The 26,388-nt window shown below is 42.7% G+C and overlaps 1 protein-coding gene across 1 annotated transcript in view; it reads right to left on the bottom strand.

Moving 5' to 3' along the window:
* Positions 1-1,209: 1,209 nt before the first annotated feature.
* The window catches only part of LOC142964048 (contactin-associated protein-like 4), a 61,576-nt gene continuing 36,397 nt past the window's right edge, over positions 1,210-26,388 (bottom strand). Inside the window, exons 8-24 of the mRNA XM_076104168.1 lie at positions 25,403-25,670; positions 24,496-24,645; positions 24,205-24,376; positions 20,577-20,683; positions 19,524-19,643; positions 19,190-19,390; positions 18,335-18,497; positions 17,802-17,929; positions 17,495-17,665; positions 15,347-15,565; positions 12,865-13,104; positions 11,302-11,535; positions 9,313-9,446; positions 7,966-8,053; positions 5,440-5,655; positions 4,509-4,580; positions 1,210-1,406 (exon numbers count right to left, since the gene is read on the bottom strand). Of these exons, the coding sequence (XP_075960283.1) occupies positions 1,210-1,406; positions 4,509-4,580; positions 5,440-5,655; positions 7,966-8,053; positions 9,313-9,446; positions 11,302-11,535; positions 12,865-13,104; positions 15,347-15,565; positions 17,495-17,665; positions 17,802-17,929; positions 18,335-18,497; positions 19,190-19,390; positions 19,524-19,643; positions 20,577-20,683; positions 24,205-24,376; positions 24,496-24,645; positions 25,403-25,670 (2,880 nt within the window). The remainder of the gene's footprint in view (positions 1,407-4,508; positions 4,581-5,439; positions 5,656-7,965; positions 8,054-9,312; positions 9,447-11,301; positions 11,536-12,864; positions 13,105-15,346; positions 15,566-17,494; positions 17,666-17,801; positions 17,930-18,334; positions 18,498-19,189; positions 19,391-19,523; positions 19,644-20,576; positions 20,684-24,204; positions 24,377-24,495; positions 24,646-25,402; positions 25,671-26,388) is intronic.

Genomic DNA, 26,388 nt, shown 5'->3' with positions numbered 1-26,388 from the left:
TACCAACAGGCTGCAGCTCATCTCACCGGGTTTTATGTTCAGTTTGGTAGAAAGCTGAGCCTCATTTTTCCCAGCATGCCCTGTCTCCCTTTCCGAGCATGCCGTGGTATTAGGAGTAAAATATTTATCATGTTTAGACGTCAGGTTGGCTGTTGGAGGGATTACATTATGTGACAGAGAAGCAGCTACTCTGATCATATATCAAAGGGTCAGTTCCCCCCAAAATCTAAAATACACATTATTCCTCTTTAGTGCCGTTTATCGATCGAGATGTTTTGGTCTGGATTGATAAATAAAGATGTGAGACATCGACCATATTGATTTCTGCCTTCTCTGAGATTTAACAGAACTAGATGGCAAGACAGGGGCAAATACATGTGAAAAACCGCAACGTCTCGATGCAGGCTGGTCTCAGCCAACGTTCTCAGCAGAAGCTACGAAAAGTAATGCGCTGCAACTCGTGGATATCACACAAATATATTATAGAACATGGGATGTGAGTTTAAAAGATACATGAAATGTTTGAGTTGGAATGAACAGAACCGGGTCCGTCTCAACACGTTCACTGTTCAGAACTACACTGAGAGCCGGAGTCGGGAAAGTGACCGAAAGAAGAAAAATCAAGCAAAGGAAAATAAATAGTCCAGCTTTGCTTCATGCTGCGACGTAATGAAAGAAAATCACAGAACTTTAGAGAAAATGAGAAATGTTCAATGTGAACACAGCAGGTGCAAAAAAATAATGAATACAAAACAACAACAAACAACTGGACATTCAGATAACTGACTCACTCAAAACATTCAACATTCATTGTCCATGTCGGAAAAATGTATTCAGATCACGTCAGACCCAACAAAGCTGTTTATACTTTCATACCAGCAACTCCATGAAAAATACAGTTCCTCATTTCATCGTTTCAACAAGACACAGAAAAGGACTGATTGATATAAAGTCATTAAGTATTTACAATTGATCGACTCTCTGGCAGGACTGACATATTACAAATTCAACACTTTGTTCTGGTGCATCTTTATACAGTCTTTACAAACCACAGAAGCAAGAACAAGAGAAAAGAAGACAGAACACGAGTGTACAGTTCTGCTGGAGTCTCTGCTCGGGCTCACTTTGTACAGAGTTTGTATCGTAAAGCACTGAGGCTTGAGAAGTCGTCTCTGTCTCTGTCCGGTCAGCAGCAGGTCCAACCTCCACCTAAATAAAATATTCCCTCTGGTTCTCACTGGGACCGTTGTGTGAGCCGGTCTGGCTGCTGAACGCCAGCTCCGGGTTGTCGTCGGGCTTCGCCGCTTTGGCTTCCCGGCTCTGACACGTCCCTTTCCTCCTGTAGAGGACTCGGGCCATCACGGCCAACGCTGACACGGTCACGAAGATCACCACCGCTATCACACCTGCAGAGGAAACGGCACAAGTTAGTTACAGCGGCTCAGTGGGAACGTGGGCTTCATTTACTCACACGGTGTTAATTTCCATCATCGGATATTTCTGACACGGATCAACTGAAAAAAACATTTTTCTTCACAGTGAAAATCTAATAAATTGTCCTGAATTAGATGCAAAACACAAAACTTTTAGCATCATAATTTAACAGAGGCACCCTGCGCAGTTTGACTCTCCTCTGGACCATCGACTGTATATAAGAAGTGGTGATGTCACTCATTGGTTTGTGTTCTGCCGTTTTAAAGCCTCGAGTTCGGCGATTTCGCCGTCGCCATCTTGGAATACGACCATTCCCATGTTGTTTTTTCTGCAACTAATAAACGGAAGTGACCATATTTGTACTGAGGAGGAGTGACGTAGAGACGCTGTATACCTGTCAATCACTGTAAGCCCCGCCCTAAAGCATCCCCTGCTTTATGGTCTGTTTGACTCTAAATGGACCATAATGTACTAAATGAACATCATGCTGTATTGAAGAAGACTTGAAACTAGAGATTGAGACCATAAACTCATGTTTACAATGTTTACTGAGGTAATAAATCAAGAGAGAAGTAGAGTCATTTTCTCATAGACTTCTATACAACCAGAGGAGTCGCCCCCTGGTGGACACTAGAGAGAATGCTTTAATGTTTTATGACCCTTCCGCATCGGCTTCACTCGGCAGAACCGGAGGTTGCCGCCTGGTCTGGACACACTTTTTTTGTACCAATTCTTCGTTGCAAACCTCCTCAAGGTCTGGCAAGTTTCCTTTGAATGAAGTGAGCAGCTTTTCTCAAGTCCTGTTAACAATTCTGGATCCTCTCCAGGACATTAAACATTGTTGTGTTGCACACATTCCCGCGTGTTCTCCTGCAGCTTAAGCTTCAGTTTGTTGTCTTCTCACACACATCGCAGCAGGATTTCCTTCAGGACGTCTCTCTGTTTTACTACACTTCAATTTACCCCCAAGCTGACTTCACTTCATTATTGTACAGAAAAATAAGCAAAAATAAAGAAAGAGAGCAAGAAAATCTGTGTAGCAGCTGCAGTTAATGATGATTGTGAGGTGAAATGTCTAAAACTATTTCAAGCTAGAATAAAAAGTAGTGTTTTTTTTTAAATGGAGATGCACAGATCAACAGCAGCTGTAAAGAACCCGGCTAATTTCAGACACATTTTGTAGCTGTGTTTAACACAGTAGCGTTCACATAATGCGTCATGTTTACACGTACGCTTCATCAATATTGTAATTTAATTTGGTATTTTAGTTTGTTTATGTTTGTTGTTTTCAAATGGGACAAATTAGAACTACAGAACCAAATTGGAGATGAAACATTACATTTGGAAATAAAACTCCTACTTAAAAGCAACATGGTCAGTTGCTCAATGGGCAGCGAAAAAACCATTAGATTGCTTTCTCTCCATTAGAGGTGCAGCCAGCTCATTTTCTGCAGGCTCGCAGGGCAATTCCAGCTAATAGAAGGTCTCTGCACCGTTGTTAAAAAAGACATACTGTCGCTGCACTCGGAGAAGGAAATAATTTGTGTTCTAATTAGTTGTGGTTTCCTTTGTGTGTCCAGACACAGTCACTCTGTTTTGAGTGATAACTCGGGGCTTTCATTCAAACTGCTACGCAGCATGCACATCTAATGAAAACGTTCCTGCCGGACAACCAATGAATATTTAACTCCACATCACTCAAACATACAACACACATTGAAATTCGTAATAAAAGTCTTGTATCCATTATTTCACTGTCAGGTCTTCGGTAATCAGGTGTGAGTTTTAAACTGTTACTAACTGAGCCCTTATCATATCATAATCCACAAAAGTTGATATTTGTAAATAATTCAATAATTAAACGCCTGGAATAACTACTTTTGAGCAACATTTCCTGCATTCTCTTGAATTTTATGCACAACGTTGTGCCTTTTTTGCATCAATTTCTGGTGAAAATGTCTTAATTGTTGGAAAGGAAAACACAAAATTCAGGTGCCAGGTGTATACAAAATATAAACGTTTATGGAATAGAGTGCGGCTGTTCTCTGCTTTTCATTGCAGGTGGAAAACCGAATCTAACTGAAGACACTTCTGATGAAGCATAAATCTCACCATTGTTTGGTTTGTTGTCCAAACAAATGTAAACTTCACCTTCTCTGGTAATGTGCGTGCATATGGGTGCAATTTCACCATAGTATTGATTTTGGCGGTCCCTGTGGACAACAGTGGTAGTGTCTCCGAGCACCAGAGTCCCTTTAGAAAACCTCTCATTTTACTGCAGCAGGATCTGACTGGTTCTGGTTCTCCCATGCCTCCCTTCCCTCCAGCGGGCCCAGCAATACGACCTTGGTCTCCAGCAGCGTGGTGTCGGTCTTTGGTCCCAGCAGGAACCGGAGGAGCAGAGAGGAGAAGCTCTGCTCCTGGAGGAGGAGGAGGAGGAGACGCTGCTGCCGGGAGCTGAGCTCTCCTCCTCCCTCTGGAGCTCCGACTGCAGGTCCAAAGCTGCAGTAAAGCCGGATCTTGGTCTGTCCACGGTGGACCGGTCTCTGCTGGAGGATCTGGGTCTGTCCACGGTGGACCGGTCTCTGCTGGAGGATCTGGGTCTGTCCGCGGTGGACCGGTCTCTGCTGGAGGATCTGGGTCTGTCTTCGGTAGACCGGTCTCTGCTGGAGTCTGAGCTGAAGGAGGTTCTGGTGAACCTGCATGATTTAATCTGATTTCACCAGAATCCGACCCGGTGGCTCCGATGACGAGCATTAAGAATAACTCTATAGAAACAGACCATCTTCTCTCTGATGGTCTCTTTACTGATGGAGGTCTGATAGAGGACCAGGATTAAACTGAGACACGTTCACCAGTTAAAAGTTCCTCACAATAACACCCTTAAAAAAACACCCTTGAAAAAGACACTTCCTCTCCTTTATGAGGCCAAACAGCAGGTGCTCAAGACACCTTTGAGGTCTATCTAAGAACGTGGCAGCATCATTTCATCTCTGCTTGCTTCGCAGACAGTCCCTGTCTCATGATTGAGGATAAGGTCGGTGTTACAGTGAGAAACATCGCCGCTACAGTACCTCCTATTAGAGCTGAGTCACTCCTGATGGCATTCACCACAGGCTGACCTCTTCCCACTGATCCAGACTGGCCTGCAGCACGGAGACACAGAAGAAAAGAGGCCGGAGGGACAGAGATGCAGACGTGAAGGCAGAGAGGAAAGAACAGAGAGGACAAATGCAGGGGGAATAAAAAGAGTGATGAGGAGGAAAAAGAAGACATGAAGGTGAGCAGATGAGAAGAAAGGAGCAACGAGGTCATTAGTGACATGAAACATACAAATGAAAAGTACAGCAGAGAGATGCTCAACAGGAATCATAGACAGAAAAGATAATGGACACCACAGCACACCTCCACTAGGTTCTCTGTATTGTGACCACAGGGGGAAGATATGGCAAAGGAAAGTGAATTAATTGCCTCGTGTTGTGATCATTAACTCAGTGTCATTATGTTATTAGACACCCAAAGGTCCCATTGTGAAGTTTGAGAGGTAGCACCCACACAGATAACCTACGATAACCTCAATAATATTCATTAACAGTCCCGTGAGAAAGTGGGCGCTGTACTTGAATACACCGACGATTAGAGAGTCGTGAATTGTTGAGAGAAATGTCAACTTGATCAACGTATCCTCACACAACGCTTCGTCTGATATGAAATGTTTTGTGCATTTTCCTATAAAAGCCTTACATGCGTACAGTCTTTTAAAAATAAACTTCCATCTTCACAGGAAACAACTCAGTCAGGTTTCGGCAACAGAACTACTTAGGTTTAGGAAAATATCTTCGTTTGGCTTAAAATAACTACAGAAGTTATATTTAAGACGTCTGACCCTTTATAACATTAAAGTATTCATAAAATCACCTCTGGATTTCTTTTTAAAGACATGAGACACAAGCCGAAGGTTGTGAAAATGCCAAAACAGAAATACAACCAAACGTGTCCTCCTACCTGATAGGTGGTGTGTGGTTTCTGCTGCGTAGGGATTGGCTGAAGTGGAGCCACAAATGGACTGGACCAGTGGGCCGGTAACGAAGACGGGGCTGGTGTCCGGGTGGAGCAGAGCCGCTTTTAGAGGGCTGACGGAGTTAAAGAGGACGCCAGACAGACAGCCTGTGAAACCCAGGGAGGCGAGCCGAGACAGCTCCGGATCCAACTCACTAGAGTCTGAAGGGAAAGATGCATGGATACGTCATGCGTCCTGTGAAACACTTGCACTAGTCTGATTTAGCCTGAAAACCCCAACGCGTACTGGATATCAATGGCTGAATCAAAGACAAGCATTATACGTTTTGCAGTGGGTTTGCAGTGGCAGTGCTACACCCACAGCCTCTCATCTTATTAACAACCTATTTCTTAGTCTGTGTCTGAAGGCGCTGTTCAAACAGAACATAACTAGGTCATGACAAAGTGCATCACAGTGAAGCTGTGTCTCTGTTACATGTCGGATCTGTCTGAGGCAAACCAGGCAGAAAGAATAGTCTTAGAGAGGTTAAACTGGTCACACCGTCTCCCTGGTTTAGTAGGATTGTATTTAATCCAGAGCATCAGCATTTGCTTTTTCCTCCTGCAGACATTCTATCAGAGCACCCTGTGGGTGTTTCTGTCTTTGTGAGTGAATCAGAGGCAAAATGTTCATTGTTTAACACTGCGATAAAGCTACTGAATATGAAAGAGCGAAAGCACATTACATTGTACCGCTAATACAGCAATGTTACTCATCCAAAGAGGATGCAATATGTATGAAGTGAAAGAGTCATTAGCAGCATTGAAAGACCCATAACCTCCCAAGAGAACATCCTCGGAGGCTTTTAAACGCCTGTCCTGTCTGGGAAGTTGAAATCCCTTTGTGTCTACTCTGTATGCAAGCACATGAGTCGGCACATCAGTGCATTTCATTTTTCGTAGGTAATGCTACAAATGCTGGATGAGACCAGCCTGCATGAATAGATTTTCACTGCATCGTTGACCAACAGCTTGCATAAAAACTACAGTGCAAGCTGTGCAAAGTGAGCACTGGCCTTAAAACTGTTGTGTGTTCACGACAAGTGGCATAATTGTGTCATAAACAGAGCAATGTTGTGGCAATGCGTTGTGGCAATAAAGAAAGCGTTCTCTACATTTATTATGCATGGAATCCTGCATAAGCTGCTCCGTGGTAGATTTGTTTTCTTGTTTGTGACAACAGTCACGCGGTCGCGACAGGATTTCTTGTGGATGGCGGTCTCTCGGTTGGTCCCACCACTTTGATCCCAACTTAACAATTATTAAATAGATTATTTCCATAAAATGTTCTACAGATATCTACGGTGCTTTGGTAATCACCGTATTTTTGCTCTAGCGCCACCATGAGGTTGACGTTTGTGGTTTTGAGTGAAATGTCTAAACTGCTTTTGGATGGATTGCTGTGACATTTGGTACCAACAATCATGATCCCCAGAGGATGAATTTGAATAACTTTTTGATCTATCGCCATCATCATATCTAAGTTTCAGATTGTGCAATACTTTGTTTTGTAACCAAATACCAGGCGGAAACCTCCGGGTCTGAAAAGTGAAGCCAAACCTAAAGTGACTAAAACCTACATTCTCTCTAGTGTCCACCAGGAGGCGACTCCTCTGGTTGTATAGAAGTCTATGAGAAAATGACTCTACTTCTCTCTTGATTTATTACCTCAGTAAACATTGTAAACATGAGTTTATGGTCTCAATCTCTAGTTTCAAGTCTTCTTCAATACAGCATGATGTTCATTTAGTAAATGATGGTCCATTTAGAGTCAGACAGACCATAAAGCAGGGGATGCTTTAGGGCTGTTTTACAGTTACAACAATGGGGCGCCAAAGTTGAAACATTTTTAAATTATACATATTGTTGCTTTAATATCGACAAAGTAAGAAGCTTGATAACTATGACTCTGTGTAATTAAACTGCTTTGACTTATCAGATGATGTTGCTAACAGTTCCAGCTTGTTAGCAGTACCTTACCGTTTAAAATCATTTTAATGGTGATGCCTTTATGAAGGAAATTATGATTTGATAATTGATGTGTTTTGGATCACACTTAATGTATTATTTCCCTTGTTTCTGAGTGTCTGGTTGTATAAATTATGACCTTTCTTTCTGGTCCACCCTTGTCTTATACAGGAAAAGTCAACGATCTTCATAATGATGTAAGGAATGCGTATTATATTTATTTATTTTGATCAGTTACAGTGTTTTACAGGTGAACCTACCACGTATTAAACTGATCGTGTCCCATCTTAGTGCTGAGAGTTCCCGGCATTTAGATTTTTTTCTATGTTTATTCTTTATACGGTCTAGACAGCCGTCTTACAGCCGTCCTGGGGATCAAACCATCATGATGAAAGTTCCCATTACCTTGTTGTCTGATGAGGCGAAACCTTTCTGAAATGAGTCTGTCTGAGTGCTCTTCAGTCTGAAAGGCCTTGCCTGGGTTCTTGTAGCCGTCTCACTTACCGTGCACCGTGCCGAGAACCAGCGACCGGATGGCATTGAACTCTACATCAGATGTCAGGTTGAAGTCCTCTTTGGCGTTCTGGTCAATCTGTAAGAAAATAAGTTTTCAAACTCAACATTGCTGGTATGTAGATTCTTCAAAGAATACAACTGATTACTGCATTGAAAATATTGGTTATTTGCAAAGAACTTCACATGTTTTGGCATGATTGCACAACTTAGAACCAGTTTATCCGAGCCTGATAAACAAGCAAAGCAAAATGATGTAATATATTAAGATGGGTAGAAATTCTGGCTATTGTACCACCAGGACCTAAGATGAGAATTAGAGAGACAATAAAGGAGATGTCTATCTGTGGTTCATGTTCTCACACCCAACTCGTCAAATACCGACGTTTAGTAAGTGTCCCTAAGCTTCAAACTAGCATGTTCTAGGTTCCCCTCTAGCGTCCGGACCGGTCAGTTTCCACTTTGTCTGCAAAGGAATTTGGGTTTCGGAAAAAACCCAGTTATGGTTTGGTAAAGAGCGTAGTTTACTTTAAATTGAGAATGACTTGCCAGTGACAAATACTAACGACTGAAGTGACAAAATATCAATGTTTACATTTAGTTTTGAACAGGACACAAACAGTGGTCTCCTTTGACGAAAATCCTCTTTGTTCTTCTTGTTTGTGTCTTTCTATAAAAGCCAACAAAAGTGTCAATTTCCGCTCGTTACATGCATACAGTCTTTTCAAAATAAAGTTCCGTCTTCACAGGAAACAACTTAGTTAGGTTTAGGCAACAAAACAATGCAGTTAGGTTTGGAAAAGATCGTCATGTGGGTTAAAATAACTACGGAAGTAACGTTACTGAAGTCTGTTATGTGACAAATAAATCAACGTTGACTTCTCGTTTCACATGAGGAACGAACAGCTATCTTCTGGGTGAAGGATCGTTTTCTGCTGGACCCATCCACCGCCCCTTCTCCGGTGTTTGTTCGTGGAAACACAGCTGAAGGTACAGTGGTGTATCATCAGCATATGAACTGCAACATTATCATAAAGCAAAGATTGTCTCTGAATCAGGTGCCCTAATGTTAGCATAATGTAAACAACAGGGGGATCTAGTGCCCAAAGCTAGAAGAGCAAGTCTTGTTTTAAAGGAAAGAGAAAAATGCACTTTGCAGTTGTTGCCAAGCTGCTAATGTTTGGGTCCACTGTTTTACTGCAGCTCAGGTTTTATTATCTGCAGTTGTTTCCCTGCTGTCTTCTTGTCACTGAAGTCGACTGACAGAGAGGCTGCTGGGAACACCGGGGTGACTCAGGGTTCAGAGCAGACTGAGAGGAATATTATTGTGTGCGTTACCTGCACAGAGACGGCGTCTGCCAGTCTGCTGATGATGACAGCATGAAGCTGTCCGTTGGCGAGGTTTCTCACTGTGCTCCTCAGGATCTCAGCATCTTTGCTGCTATCCAGTCTGTATCTCACCTCCAGCATGTCTGCACACACAAGTCAACAAATCAAACACAAGAGGCTGAAAGAGACACAACCTCCCAATGAACAACATGTCTCAAGGGAAGTCTGGATGTTCCAGGGCCCCAGCAGCTGAACAATGAAGCCCAAAATAATTAGACATTAAGAAAAATGTTGTAAATGATATACAGACTCAAGTTAATTTAGATAATGTTCGTGTCATTCAAAATGGGTAATTTCATTGCAATCACATGAATACCATGTAATGTCTGCAGGCTGTGTGGAAGATAAGAAAGCTTATTTTCCATTTTACAGAGCAAATGCATAATAATAGTGCATATCAAAGGATTGTAGAAATTCACATGAGCATATCTTGGGAATAATTGTTAATGCATGAAATCCTTAGGCCACGGTGACCAGGAAAGAAGTGTTTCTACGTAAGCAGCAGAGGTTTTTGAATCATGCATTATTTATATTTTTCAGCCCTGCTAATTACGTTTAACACTTAACTCTTGCCGTGTTACCTCACTTATTAGAGGCAGCCGTATACAGTGTGTTCACACCACAATGACCACGATTAACAAGTCACACAAGGTGACCACAGAGCTGCTACATCACTTGCTCTGACCGGATGTAAAAACAAAAACACAGAGAAACGTTGACTTTCAATGGCAACATCTTTTCCTGCCGACTCAGCTGCTTTACTTGATGGTCAAATAAAGATTTGCAAATCACAACATTGGGCAAAATACAACTTCAATGCAATTCATAGATTACAAGTTAGTATTAATTGTTGCACACAAGATATACCTGCCAATTAAAATGAATGGTACCTTAACAACTCTCACACTGAGCCACATGTGCTCAGTGGTGCACAACAAGAGAAACAAGATGGAATAGAGACATTAATGGCCTAATTTACTGTGAAAGAAATGGTTACAAGAACGATAGCTTACAATCTATATTACATGGCAGACAGTCGAGTTTGAGTATCTATGATTTAGGAATTGGTCTGTCTGTGATTATACCTGTCCGCCCCTTGGAATTTGTCGGTATGCCTGGTACTCACATTGTCAAGCACAAGAATAAATTGATCATTTGGATTCTATGCATAGAAATCAGCGTTAAAGCACAAAACTGAATGAGAACCCTGACATTTGAATAAGCTGCCAAAACACAACATCTAACCCTCCGTTTTAATACAAGAAAACAATCCATTTAGCATAATGCGTTTCATGATGTACATTCATGTTGGTGTTTGTTTGCCTTCTAGGCTCCACTTTCAGTAACGTAGCTTGTGAATTCTTTGCTTTCAGCTCTGTAATCACTGATGTCAGACGAAGACACCAACAAGTAGAATTTCACAAAAAGCTCACAGCTCCGTCACAACACAACAATAATGTAACTCTAACAAAAGAATACGAGGGACAGTTATCGTAACTTTTATGTCTCCCTCAGATCCAGATGGATGAAAACTGCCAGAATGATCTTTAAAAGATAAGGCAGCCAATGCTTTTCATTATAAACAAATCCCATAGTTTTCACTGTGGCACTGAAGATGTAGATCTTTAAAAATGCCACAAAGTGTTTCATCATCAAAAGAAACCTTTATCAGCCGTCTTTCTTTCCAAATCAAAGGACCCCACTCGCCTCTCGCCTGATTTAACGCTGAGGTGAACGGCAGCAGAGGAGAACTAGTTGAAAGAAGGAAGGAAGCAAGAGAACAGAAAGGATTTGGAGAAGCCTGACAGGAAGTTTGCTTTAGGAGAAAACTATTTTTAGACAGAGACAGAGATTAACCTCGTGACGATGATAAGAAACAAATGATCAGCATCAAGAGAGAAGTATTCCTTGTTGAAGACACAGGTAGGAGGGTCTCACCATGCTTGTTGAGCAGTAGAGCCAGGTACTCTGTGTGGTAGGAGCCCACGTAGAGGAGCAGAGCGGGACTCTGGCTGGTCCTGAAGCTCAGGGAGACGTTCTCCGCTCTCAGGTTCACGTCGGACTGGATGGAGGAGGACAGGGAGCTGCTGCGGCTCCTGTTCAGCTCGTTCAACGCCGGCTCATTGAAGGTGAAGCTGACGGATGTTCCGGACTTGAAGCTGGCTGAAACCTCTGCCGGGGGGAGGAGTGAGGAGAGAATGTCAGAAAGTTAAATTACAAAGCATTTGTCTCATTTGCTGCTGCTATGCTGCACTTGTGGGATGATCTTTTTTTGTAATTATGGCTGTTAAAAGTTTGGTTTACAGCTTCTTTTTGTTTTGCAGAGACAGTATGATTCACATTTAAATATCAGTATTTCTTCGTTAAGAACTAATCCTGCAGGGGGACAGTAGTGGTGATTCATACACTGTATGCAGCACTGACAACCCCTAATTAATTGAGCTCGCGGTGCCACAGGAAACCACCTGGCAGGTGAAAAGAACAACGCAAAATGCGGCTGCTAATTATACCACCGTCGTGTATCAGAGCTGTGATTTCCGTCGCAGATAGCGTTCCGACAGAAGACACAGCTGGGTCGTTGATTATTGCATAAATATGAGGCTGTGTTACTGCGCTGACGTGATGACTCAATGCTCCAGTGATGACTTAAGGACAAGAAGTGCAGGTGTGTGGTCTCATAAGAACTTCAAGGGAACAATGCGACAAGACATGTTCAGACAAAAATCTGCACACAGCTCTTATACTTTAGTATAATACAATTTAAAAAAAGCCAAATTATTAGTGACTTCCTGCACTAAATAGACGGTGATGTCAAACAGTATATTAACCTCAGTGTTCGCCATCAGCATAGGAACACATTTGAAGTGCTGACACAGACTTATATTGTGTAATATGACTGAGAAAGAAGAAGAAAAAGGTCAAAACAAGACGAATTATCAGCCAACCGCAGACTTCATTATTGGCCTCAAGATAAACTGTATATTATGTTTCCCACAGGATCAAGATGATTAGCAGCTGTGTATGATAATGATAATAATATGTGATGCGTTGACTTCACACTGGTGTCATGTTAACTGGATATCTGTAGGGCTCCTGTTTATACATAAGATATGTGTGAATAATTGTTCCCGTGTGTGTTTGTTTCTTTTTTTATATAAAGACAGATTTAACTGTAACGTATTCATGCGGCCATGTTGGACGACGGCAGCTTTTGGGCTTCAGCTTGCTGACCAAAAGCCAAACACGCCTCAAAGACCCCAACGTTGCTAAAGAGATCAAATACGTCGGGCTAACTTTCTGTTGATAAAATGATGCTCAAGCACTGGAAAAGTTGAAATCAATTGGATACATGTATGATGTTGGCAGACAGGGTGGAACAAGGGGACTTTTTTCTGCCTTAAATTCTTTAATGGGAAAATAGTTTCCCCTATTTTGGATATTAAGTAAAACACACAACATTTCCCCCCACAGGAGCTGCTGGGTAATACTACTGCGACATACCTCTGTCACAGAAGGCTCCGGTGTAAGCAGACGAGCCACAGTCGCAGGAAAAGCTGTTGGGCCTCTCCAAGCAGCGACCCTGGTTCCGGCAGAGTGAGCCATAGCTGCTGCAGTGGCCCGGACATCCCGCCTGAACCCCGGGCGTGATCCTGGCTCTCTCCTCCAGGTCCAGGGTGACGCCATTCAGCTGCAGAGAGCGAATGCAACCCCGAAAGCCCTTCTGCCTGGAGGCCGTGCCGCCTGAAGACACACACAGAGCATCTACTTCAGCGTTTTAGATTGATTTTTTCTATTTTCCCTTCTTAATGAAGTTTGTTTTGTCTAACCAACAGTGCAAAATCTCAAGACACAATGCAGAAAAATGCGGTAAATTCTGACATTTGAGAAGCTGGAACCAGAGAACGATTGAGTTAATAAGTAACTTGAAGAAATACATCGTTTATCTAAGCTATTTTAGCTTCAAGCGCCAAAACCGATATTTTTTAGTAAATATATCTAACTGACAATTTACGGCCCCCTTCCTTCATGTTGCCCCCAGAATTTATTTAACGAGTAGATGAAAAACATCTTGAACGTTGGATGAGATCATTGTGAACTGTTCTTGTGGGTTAGCAGCTCATTACAGGACCAAACCTGTGCGTTTGCACGTTTAAGCTACAAGTCACGACTACTTTATATTACTGTCGACCATTTTTCAAAGCTTAGTGAATTTTTCTTGCTTTTTAACTTATTTCCATACTTCCCAGGCAGGCATTGACTTCCATTCATTTCTGAATGATGCAAGAAACAACCATGAAACTTTCTCCTGTCATTATTATTTTTCCTTTATTGTTGCATGGAAATGCAGCTTGAGTGAAGCTTGATTTGGGAGGTCGACACACACTGATATCTGATTTTATTATAAACACCATCTGCACCTCGGGAAACAAAGATTGGTCAACACCCTCCTACTGAATTTTTTAAATGATGAGCTGATGAAACATAGCGAAACACAAACTGGCAGGTGAAAAATTCAAAGTGTTGACTTTTAACTGGCGCTGAGCAACGGGCTGACTGTTCATATCTGGGAAGCTGGCGAGCCGTCAATCTGTCTGAGTCTCCCTGACTTTAACATTTCTTCTTTCTAGGGGTGGAATTTAAACTCCAAAAGTTATTGTTTTCCAACATTTTGCATTACGACCTCCAACTGTCCTCAGAGTTCAGCCTCCGCTGCATTATAATTGTCTCGGAGTGCCAAACTGGCAACCTGACGACTGTTATGATGAGATAAACAGCTTTCCAGGACTGCAGAGTTGATGAGGTTCACATCAGGAGCCGGAGTTTCATCATAGAGCTGTCAGGGAAGGACCACCTTAACTAATGGACTGGGTTCAAACACTGTACCAAGGTTACTGCAAGGACACTGACCACCACAAACACACGCTTTCACTGCGTCGTCCTTGGGATTATTTCTATCAACTTGTATGGATTTCCTCTCAGTCTACTAAGTGTATATGAAGGTATTACTGCCATAAACTCAACCTGTATGCCTTGCCAAAGTCAGTGGACTTAAGCTTCAAACTAGGACGCTCTGGGTAGCACTCGGTTTTGGACGTGTCCGGGACGGCATGTCAGTTTCCACACGTTACATGCAAAGAGCCTTTCTAAAGATAAAAAAGGAAGTTAGGTTAAGGCAACACAGCTACTTAGTTAGGTACAACTCACGTGACTTACGACTCAGGTTGTTCAGCTTTACCTAAGAAAATAGAAGTGCTATAATTTGTAGATATCCGAGGAAATCACTTCGTATGTGATCCACGTAGTCATGAACCAGGAAGTATAAAGGCCGCAAGAACCCACACAGGGCGGGTGGAAGTAACGGTGGATGGGTCCAACAAAATCCGGTCTTTCACCCAGAAGACTGCCGCTTGTTCTCCGTGTCAAACGAGAAGTCAGTGACCAAGCGTCGGTACTTGATGAGTTAAGAGTGAGAATGGGTTGACAGTGCCGAGGTTTCATATTAAGGATTGTACATATAGGCTGATTGAATCTGCCAGTTCAATAACCAGAGACAGCATCGCAATTCATTCCCAGTGTGAACCAGGATGGAAAGTTTTCCAGAAAGTTTTAGTTTCTGTCCCTACCGGATTACTTCAGGAGGCTGCCAGCCTCTCTGGGGTCAATTAGATGTTTTGTGTGGGTGAAAGAGAAGTTACAGAGTAAACAGAGACAGAGAATACTCTCTTAGACACTGAGAGACATCACTTCTCAGGGAAGTCTGAAATGGAGGAAAGGTTTGTGAAAAAACTTCTGATGTACGGATAAAAAGATGCCGTGTGTCTTCTTTGCATTCACAGTGTGTGCAGCAGCTACACACACACACACACACACACACACACACACACACACACACACACACACACACACACACACACACACACACACACACACACACACACACACACACACACACACACACACACACACACACACACACACACACCTATAAATAACTGGCTGTTGAGCTGCAGGTGGATGTGCCCATCAGCAGGAGCCTCCTGCGTGGCAGCGGGGAGCTCGTCGAGGCGGAGCGACGCCTCTTTAACGTTGCGCTCGGCTCGAAGGCGGTGCCACCTGTCGTCGTTCAGCGGCGAGCCGGCCGTCACACGGACCTCCAGCGGACCGTTACCCACGTCGAAGGAGAAGAGGACCTCGGTGGAAGCTGAGTCAGGAGAGGAAGACAATCAAAACTCACTGGACGTGTTCATCAGCCCCTGCTTAGCAAACATTCATCCTGTTCTTCACTTGTTCCACCTGCAAACAGCTGTTCTTAAGGGTTCAAATCTATTGTTGTGGCGGTTGTTTTTACTATTAACTACATTTGCAAAGCAAAACCTATAAACTGAGAAAGAATGAAAGAAATGAAAGCAGCACGTTGCCTCGTTCGGTACACACTGAGTCTGTGTCTATCTCATTGACTGCAGGACTGTAAAAGGACCTTTCATCTTCTCAAACCCTCTCCTGTTGCTTGTTCTCTCTCTGACGCCTTTACTCGCTGTAACAGTTACACCATCTGTGCAGCAGAGGAGATGAAATGTGATTTAAAAGTAACGTCTGACTGAAGTGATGCGAACAAACACAGACACCGGCTCACAGAGATGTGACACCAAAGAGCAATTGTCATAGCAACTAGTTTCAATAATAACTCGTGGGAACCGCTGCTGCAGAGACAACTGTAGGTTTACAGCAACCGTCTACGAGGACGCAGCGCTGCTTGATGTGATGTCCAGACACATTCAGTGTGTTCTCATGCTTGAAGTAAGCAAATAACTGCAGGAACTAAAAATATATATATATATATATATATATATATATATAAATATATATATATATATATATATATATATAATATATATATATATATATATATATATATATATATATATATATATATATATATATATATATATATATATGTGTTGCAATTCTTGAGTAATTTATGTTTAAAAAAAAAAAGCTTTTACAATCCACAAGCGAATACTAATCAAAAATAAAACAATTTTACAAATAAATACGATTCAACTGAAATAAATATCAGTAATTCAGCACTTCAACGCATGCATTTGTGGATCGGAGGCTAAACACATACTCAAACTCCACACATAAGTGTTCCATTCGTTCGGTGGTATTTGTTTGTGGATTGGAAGATGCGTTTGTGATCACCATAAATTTCCCCCAAATCATCGCGCGTATTTGTAAATCTTGTTTTCATTTGTGGATTATGATGAAACACACATTTGTCTCATGCAACGTCACTAAAACCTCGTTACTTCCTATTTAAACCACTTCAGCATCAACAGTCTCCACGCTTGCTACTCATCCGTAAGTGTTTTTGAATAGTAAAGGTTTTAGTGAAGATTCAGGTGTTTGTGAAGTAGTGAGCGTACGACTGAATAAATGAGACTTTCATTGTTCTGCAGAGTTGTGTGAGAGTTTGAAAACGGATGTTTTGACATTTCCTTCTATTCATCAAGACCTTTTCTTTGTTTTCTGATCCTTTGTTCTCTGTGGAGGCATGAGAGAAAGTTTGGTATAGTAACTGAGATAAAAACTATAATTTTGGGTTTGAAGTATCCCGTTAAACCTGATTTCTTGCACAGATTCTTGAGTGGCTATATTTGGATTGTAAAGCGATCATAATTAGTTACCTGTTTACATTACTGGATTAGTTTTCTTTGGCAAACCCAAGAAATGAAACACCCTATCAGGAGCTGTCGTCTTAAAGAACAGCTACAACGGCACACACTATGTGAACTACCATAAAGTGTTACAGTTCGATGAATCCAGTACAACACAATGATACACAGAACTATACACTCTGGTGGTTATAAAGGAAATGTATTGCAGCGGACTGGAATGATGTCACTGCAGTAATTTCCCAGAGGAGGAAAAACAAATGGCGGTGTCGCTGGAAAGTGATTTTTTCTTTTTAAGGGAAGAGACGTTCTGAGGTGGAGTTGGAGGCGGTCGGTCACCTCCAGCTGAGTTCACTCCAGGTGAAACTCCCGGGATGATCCTTCCTGCTCAGGATGTACTCACATCTAAGCCAAGTGCGGATTAGACTTCTAACCTGAAAGGTTTTTTAACTTACAGCCCAGTTCGATCCGAATGAAGTCTTTGATGCCTAAGTTTTCCAGGAAGACGCCGGAGGATGAAGTGGTTTTAAACAGGAAGGAGATGTCGGCGCTCAGCTCTCCGTGGAATGTGGGAAAGTGGAGGTACGACGTCTCCTTGCCAAAGGATGCAGCGTTCCAGATGTTTTCTGCAAATAAACGAAAACCTATCAATCATGGTTTTGCAATTCAATCAAAGGCCACTAATTGCCAGTATTACTGACACGCATACATCATTTAAATGACATGTACAAGGTGACATTGAGGGATCTGGACCTGACTTACTGTCTCCGTGACAAAGGAGAGGCCCGACCCTGTAGGCGCTCTCTGAGCCGGGCCTCTGGACGTCACCCAGCACCAGAGATCTGACAGGGAGGGTCTCCTTATGGGTCAGCAGGCCTGAGTCATTGGCCCTGGACGGGAGGGAAAAGACACGAAGAGGAAGAGAAAGATAGAAGAAGAAGAAGCTGAATTTAAAGAGGAAACCAAAGACCAGAGGGGAAAAGATTAACTTTTAACACGAGCAAGGGAAGAGAGATAAGAAGAGGAAAGGAGATGATCGGGGAGCAAAAAGTTAAATTCATCATCACTATTTCCAAAAGGACAAACCTTTTAGTGGAACCTTTTGCTATTTTTGCACATTGGACATTGCCTCGGTGTGAGCTGTTGGGGCGATGCTTCTACTGAGCGTTGTAAACATGACCATACGTTATCCGTCTACCTATCCATCCATTTGATACAGTAGTCTTATGAATAATATCAGTACATTCTTTTAAAGCAGCATAATCTGGTGTTGATATAAGTAAATAACACAGTACCATTCGGTGCGGTCAGCGTCACAGTTGCAGTAGTGTTTGGGGTCCACGCAGTTCTCCTGCAGGCCACAGGAACACTGCTGGCTGCCGGGTGGAGCTCCGCCCCAATACGTCTGCACCTTTCCTGCACCTGGACCTCCCACCCACCAGCTGAGCAGAGGGCCGTCTGCAACACACCGATAAGACGAGATGGTCCTTTACTACGCCCACAGCAGTGACGGACTTCACAGTATATTACAGCAGCAAAGAGGATTGTGCAACAACGAGAGGCATCAGTGAAAAACAAACCCAAGTATAAGAAATAAGAAATCAAACAGTGAAGATAAGGAATGTAAACCGTAAAACTAATAAAAACTAAAATTAAATATAACCGGACCTAACGGTTGAGTTCACATTATTGTATTATTATATTATACGAAATGTTGATATTTCATAGAACATATATTGGACAGTGGTGTATATATTGCACGTGAATGAATGATTCATTTGCCAGTTTTCTTTTGTCCAATATACACCACTCTTTCAGCCAGGGGACTCCTGTTTGTTCAATCCAGGTGACTGCACAACAGCTGCAATCCTTGCACAAAAAATGAAGCGGATGCAGTTTGACTTCACGGTAGTGTGACTAAAGTTTTGCTTTACAATATACAGTTTACGGCATCTTAAACATATAATCTATTTCTTGTAGAAATCTTTGTTGGAAGGACCATACGGACGGTTCCGCATGTCAAACACATCAGCTGAGTTGTGATGAGGAGCAACTTTTTCGTAAGATATTATATGAACATTTGTATGAGGATACGTTGCTACTTCACTGTTTTAAATAATGTGGCGTCACAGAATATCAACAAGCTTTACCCGGTGTGTTGAGGAGGCGGGACTTCCTGCAGAGGTAGGTCAGCTCCTGCTCGCAGTGCTCTGATTGGCCAACGACGGCCGCCAGCTGCTCCTCCTCAGATGCGTATTCAAAGTGAGCCGAGTGCTGGTCCTTTCCCGGCGACGGTCGGACTCTCGTCAGATCCGTGTTGTTGTGCTGGATCACCATCCAGGTCTTCTCCTCTGGCGGAGAGAGAGACAGAAGGAAGGAAATATAAAAGCATGTTTTTTGTTGTGTGTCACTCAGCAGGACAGGAACAGAGGCGGGATGAAAGAGGACAGCGGGCTGTGTTTCTGATGTGTGCGTGTCAGCTACCTGTCATGTTGCAGTACATCAGCTGTGGTCTGATGGGTCCGCTGCCATCCACGTCAATGTAATAATAGCCCGACGTGTTGCCTTTGTGTTTGTACGCCTCACAGGACTGCTCGTATATCGCTGAGGAGAAAGAGACACGGCATCATCATCATCAACACCATCATCATCATAAACATCTCAGTCATTCATGTTTTTTGCTCAGTGGCCAGGAAAGAAAAGTTGCCTTTTTACGTTTTTGCAAAGCAAGGATACGTTAAGGATGGAATTATTGTATTCGGGTTGGCAAGTGTTGAAATGATTAAGAGAGACAAGCAGAGGTAGTGACGTAGCATATGGAGCGAACTGTAATGCAGTTTATATTCTATAAAGCAGTGGTAGTTATTTCCACCATCAACAATCTAAATTACTTTTTTAATGAAGTTCAGACTGAGCAGCGATGCATTTTTTTATGTGATATATAAAATGATATAATATACTTTGGGAATTATACTGATAATAAATAAATAGATATAGCTGTTAATTAAAGGAGTAAATGTATTTATCTGAATGGGGATGTTTTTATGATTCGTTGTGAGAACCTCACGGCTTGTCAAAGGAGCTCTTTAGTCTTTACAATAAAACAGTTGGACTTTATTTGAGCATTGCTTTTTCAAAGTAAAAGATAAGCACATGCACACGTAAATACAGAAATGCAGTCATAGAACTAAACAATACCTTTCTCTATAGAATCAGATTAATAATGAAGAGTCTCTCTTCCTGTTCTTTCTAATTTGTCCATCTATTTTTAACCTTTCTAGCTTTCTTCATCTTCCTCCCTTGTTCCTACGCCTCTATATCTGGCTTTGCGTCGACTGAGACGTCTCGATGCTCACACAACGGTGAGCCTTCTGCCTTCTGCCCTGACCTGGACTGTAAAGCAGCAGGTTGTCTCATTAAAGGAAACATGTGAACAAGTGCAAACGTACACATGTACACACCCACGGAGTGCGTACTGTTAGTGTGTGTGTGAGTGTGTGTGTGTGTGTGACCTTTAACAAAGCTTCACGGCCTTACAGCTGTGACAGGTGGCTCTGTTGTAGCCGGTGCCGGAGCAGTTACAGTGGAAGGTGCTCCATGATTGACTGCAGCTGCCTCCATGTTCACAGTGACTCTGAGAGCACCTACGAGACAGAGAGAGACACTTTAAGACATTCAGACCAACGTTTAACATCAGCGTTCAGCCTCATATCTTAGTGTAAGGAGGTCGCTGTAAGGTTGTCCTGGTGATAAAATAGCAAAAACATCCACTTTAAGTTTTTCTCTCTATGTAGAAACTGAACCAAGATCACAAGAGATAAAAGTAAATGCATTTGTTCATTTACTGCCCTAATCTTAATACCTTTACTCTGCACGGAATTCAATATCTAAACACTTCTTTGTGGCTGCGCCGCCTCATTTATCACCGGAATAAAAGGCAACGTTACAACTTTTATTTAATGTGTTTTTAATAGTTTTTGGACAACAACAGAGTCACACATGGCACAAAGGCAAAAGCAACACCAAGCTATACGTAGGCAGACTTTTCTTTCATTGGTTTTTATCTTTTCCAGGATTTTGTTAATAATAATATAACCTGCTTCTAAACATTTGGTACATTCGACTGCATGAATATATGGATTAACAAGGAATCTGTAGACAGGAGGACTTAATCAGTCATCCTTCCTTCCTTCCTTTACTCTTCCTTGGGGAGGAGTATTCTTTTTGACTTTGCTGAGCGAATGGCCCGTAGGATGAACTATGGGTGAGTAGATGTTCTTCTTTGTTATTATGTAGTGGGATCAGGGATTTAAATCTATAGCAATGTAATTGTTTTCTCACCGACTGTAATCTGCGCCCGTGAGATTGATCGCTGTCCGTGGTTCTGATCCCAGGCTGGTGGTCAACGCATCCTCGTTTTTATACAATATGATATGATATCTCGCAAAAAGTTATCCCTCATTTTTCGTGAGTTTTCTTGCGAAGGTCCAGCAACAGGCAACAGGCAACAAAACTACTTGGTTAGGTTTAGGAAAAGATTGTCGTTTGGGTTCAAATAAACCACGGAAGTGCCGTAACTGAAGAATGCAGGTTATGTGAGAAGTAAATCAACGTTTTGGTTGTATGTGTCCATGCATGCATGTGTGTGTGTGTGTGTGTGTGTGTATGTGTGCACGAGCGTGTTAGGGCTCAAGAAACAAATATGCACCAAGGCCAAACACAATTATGTCACGCTGCTGGTTTCACAACAGCAGTCAGTCCCCTGGAGTGAACATCCCTGTCATCTCAAGCTTAATGGAGCAGAGCTTTGTAAACAACGCGTGCACATTCAGGTGAAGATGTCATATTTTGCTTCTCTTCTGTGGACATGACTTGAGAGCAGCTTTTGTGTTTGTCAGAATGAATTTATCTGATTGGAAAATAGTCCTGGTGTTATGATTGTGTCCTCCATCTTCTCATAACTTTTAGAATGTGGCATCCAAAATACAAGTTTGAGCGAGCAAGCTCTGCTGTTTTTAATTTGGACTTTTTCCTTCTCAGTGTCGGCCCAGTGTCAGGACTGAGCTGGGGGCCGCGAGCTAAACAAGGAAGTGAAAACAAAAGAAAAACAAACGGCTTAGGACAGGAAGATGCTGAGAGAGAGAGAGAGAGAGAGAGAGAGAGAGAGAGAGAGAGAGAGAGAGAGAGAGAGAGAGAGAGAGAAATCCAGGAAGAGGAATTAAGGTTGAGAGATGGATCGACGGAGAGGAAGGAGCGAGGGAGCAACAAAGGGGATGAAAGTTGGGATGAATGGAGCTCAGCGGCGACTGGGTAAACATATTTGGAAGGAGAAATGAGGTCAGCGAATTGTGACTGCAGAGAGACAGAAAGAGAAAGAGAGCGGGCGAGCAGCATGCATTTTTAATCTTTTACTCTGGGAAACTCACTGCTGGAAAAAAAAGCCTTACTCAGCAGGCTTGTCAGATGGTTAAGTTTGGTTTTTAGCACCAATTTCTTTGCTTTCCTTTTCATCTAAAAAAGTAAGTGGGGACGGAAGCAGGTGGGTCCTTTTAAATACATGCATTTTAAATTCCGGCAGTCCATTGTTCATTGTCCATTGCTTGGCTTATCTGCACATATGCATACACGCATCTTGCAGAAAGTCGGAGTTCTCCGACAAGTTCAGTGCGCATGTGATCAGTCGAGCAGCGCTTATTATCAGGAAAGCACACCGTAGGTTGGAGGTGAGCAGTTGGAAGAAGTGTAAATCAATTTTTCAAGTTGACATTTAATTACCAACGGCTGCTCAGAGGATAATATGCAGGCCATGTACAAGCTGGCTCTAATGATTCGGGAAAAAGGTCCAATGTCATGTTCTGAGAGCAACGTGTTGTTGCTCAAACACAACACAACATTAGACTGACACAGTGGAGCTTTGCTTGACATTTCCTGCAAAACATGCATATTAGAGGCAGCGGTCTGTCCAGCACTTGATGATACGGAAATGTCTATAATAAGGATTCTGTCCAACGGTGATATTCGATTTGTCAGTGTACAATATCTGTGTTGGTTCAACAGCACTTTCTCACAGAACGCGATTATTATGCTGCAAAAAGTGCATAAAGGGGAACCAACCAATCACGTTGTGGATCTTGAGTTGTGCTTATGTTTATATTTATATCTATATGAACACGGAGGCTCCGGGATGGTAAACTTTTTCCGTTCTGACCTTTCACAATAAAAGCCCTAGACGTTTAATATTCACAGGTGAGTATTTAGCATTTTCGTGTCGTTAATTCGTCACGCTCCAGGTGAGTAAAGGCCTCTGATCGCAAACAGATGCATAAACAGTCAAAAATAGAAATAATGTAGCGGCAGCTTCATTTGTTGAAGTGTTTTTAATCTAAATTAATCTAAATATATGAGGACATTTGGTGTTTCTAATCTCAGTTCAGGAGATCCCTCTTCACAATATAGTGCTAGCTGTTATTCATAGCACTTTAAAACTGGTTTTCCCCAAGGGTATAGTCGGCCTCCAAGAGCACTGGAGTCCAGAACATAAAAACAACAATCAACATGAGCAAGATGGTGATAATGATGATGATCATCTGGCAACAACAATCAGAACAGCCGACGCAGAAAGCAAACAGGGCAAAGAAGAAGACTTAAATCTGACAATGCTCTTCCTCCACTGACAGAACAATACATCCCAGAATTTTCCCAAACTCAATCCCACGCTGAGGCACCGAGCCAACCAACTGGGGCTGCTTCTCACAAATAAATCACATTTTGAAGAAAGCAAAACCACATTTCAGCTGAGAGAGAGGAAGCTATCCCGCACGCCTCATATGGTGCTGGAGAGACAAAACAATAACTGGATTGGAGACTGTTGTCATAATTCCCTCTGCATCCAATCTACTGCTGTCTAATAATCCATGTGTAACCCTATTTCACAGGAAAGCAGTCACAGAGCTTTCAGAGGGATTAACTGGGGTTACAAAGTGAGAGCGATGCTCTTTTCTGAGGATGCTTTCTAACACACACAATCCATTACTACATATAATAACCAAACTTTCCTGGATAAATAAAGTTAAGAACCAATTTTGCATGTAGCATATCCTGTGCTTTGGTCGACCTCCGCTGGGAAAACATTATCAAACAAATGGTACTTTTTTTGGGGTCTGACCTGTCGATGATGCCACACATGTCGATCTGGAGGTGACTGTAGTTTCCCATCAGCCTCTGCTGCACCGGGATCAAGTCCACCGGCTGGTTGTCCACAGTCAGCAGGCGCATGCATCCCTGGAAAGCCTTGAAGGGGTTCATACACTCCTGGCTGCTCCCTTCAGGGGGGCAACCTGCACACAAGGGGAGGAAGCAAACAGAGGAAACCATACATTTTAAAAGTCTGCAATAATGAAAGCATATTTGATCAGAAGATTGTGCGCTTGTATTCTCTTATTTATCCCCTGCTTACCACCGAAGAAAAGTTGACCTCCCGTGGTAATGAGGAACGGAGGACTGGCGTGAGCTGTGGCTCCTTCACCTCCGTCCACGGAGACCGTCAGATGTCCTCGTCTGGAGATCAGCTCCACAGAGTGCCACTGACCGTCATTCAGAGCTGAGCCTGAGGACACACACACACACTGTACACTATAGAGAGATGCAGGTATTGACTGTCTTGATTTTAATTTCATGAAGGTTAAGATTAGAATTGAAGTCATTGGCTTATTGATCAGGGTGAGAGGTCAAGCTCAGCGACCAATCGATGCTGTTTAATCCGGAGAGGATTCAGTATCTGGCTCAAAGACTTTACAGCAAGACGGTCGGATGGATATTTCTGCTTTCAGGCTTCAGGATTGACTTTATTTCATAGTTTCATAGTTGCTGGAAATGTGTGCAAACATGTTTCTGTCTTATGATGACAATATAAAGTAACCAGTATCGTGCCAAGAGTCAAAGCCACTGACAGAAACAAAAACAAGTTACATCTTTCAAAATAAAGTCAGTTTCTGCTGCGGTGCATCTGTGCTGTGAGTGTTGTAATGTTATCTGGACCGTGAGTAACACACATCCTGAGGGGATAAGGCTCTCACAATCAATTATCTTTTTTTTTTAAATTACTTCTTGAAACTGGTTTTATGTGATGTAATCATTTAATTTTATTTTATTATGTTTGGTTTAATTTGTATTATTATTATTCTTTTCAATCAGTTTTTTGCTTTTCTTGGGCTTTCTGTTGTTATATTGCTTTGCTTCATTTAAACATTATTATTTTTATGTATTTATTATTACTTGTATTCATTGATTTGTATATTTCTTAAATGCAGACCCTTGAGGTGAGGACACGAAGGTTTAAGTTGGAGCTTTGGGGTCACACTGACCTGCGTTGAGCTCCAGCGGCGCCCTGCCAGACTTGTGGATCTGGAGGTGGACCCTGGCTTTGCTCAGGTACAGCCACACCGCACCCTCTTGCTTCGGGAGGTCGAAGGTCAGCAGCAGCCCCGCCTTGTTCCACGTCCGAAACTGAAGCCCCACCGACGTGCCCGTTGATGACGCTTCTGTCAACCGCGGCAACCGGAGGAAGCTTTGGGGGCTGGTGAACGTCATGGCAACAAAAACGGGTTCAGCACAAGAAAAGGTCACAGTGCCCTGAGGTGGATGGAGAGAAGGAGGAGAGGAGGAGAGGAGGAGAGGAGGAGGAGGAGAGGAGGAGGCAAAGATACGGAGAGAGAGAGAGAAGTTATTTCAGCAAAAGAGGGAAAACACGATAATGCATGAATTTGAATTAATTTCCAGGGCTGCGTGGCGGCGCCCTGATGCACAGAGATCTCATCAGCGAGTCTCCTTAAAGAGCATCATGTTATTAGCATAATGATAATAGCCAGGCATAAGCACCAGGAGATCAAACTGATGTCACCAGCAGCTTTCGAAGGTCATAGAGGAAGTATGAGAGCAGTAGAGGTGAGAGACAGAGAAAGAGAGGAGCAACCAATAAGGGACTGCATGGGAGCAGCTGGTCATCTCTGTATGCAGGCTCGTAGCTTTGAGAAGTGGTAGTTGCAGTAAGTCCACGGTCAGCGTTCAGGGCACCAACAGTGATGTGTTCCATCCCAGGTTCCCCACTGGGTTTCTATTTTCAGCTAAATAGGCAACACACACACACTTGATCAAATCAGAAAGAAGCGAAGTTAAAGCGTCTTCGAAGTTAAAGCGAAGACGGCTGCATGAGGTTCAGCGGTGTTGTGCATTCGCTTGACACAGTCCACCGTCCACACACACACACACACACACACACACACACACACACACACACACACACACACACACACACACACACACACACACACACACACACACACACACACAC

Source organism: Anarhichas minor, unplaced genomic scaffold, assembly GCF_050575085.1.
Source record: "Anarhichas minor isolate MPS153535 unplaced genomic scaffold, ASM5057508v1 ptg000029l, whole genome shotgun sequence".
In the NCBI taxonomy this organism is placed as follows: Eukaryota; Metazoa; Chordata; class Actinopteri; order Perciformes; family Anarhichadidae; genus Anarhichas; species Anarhichas minor.
The sequence above is the reverse complement of the archived record's forward strand: the minus strand, read 5'-3'. Positions and strand labels throughout refer to the sequence as shown.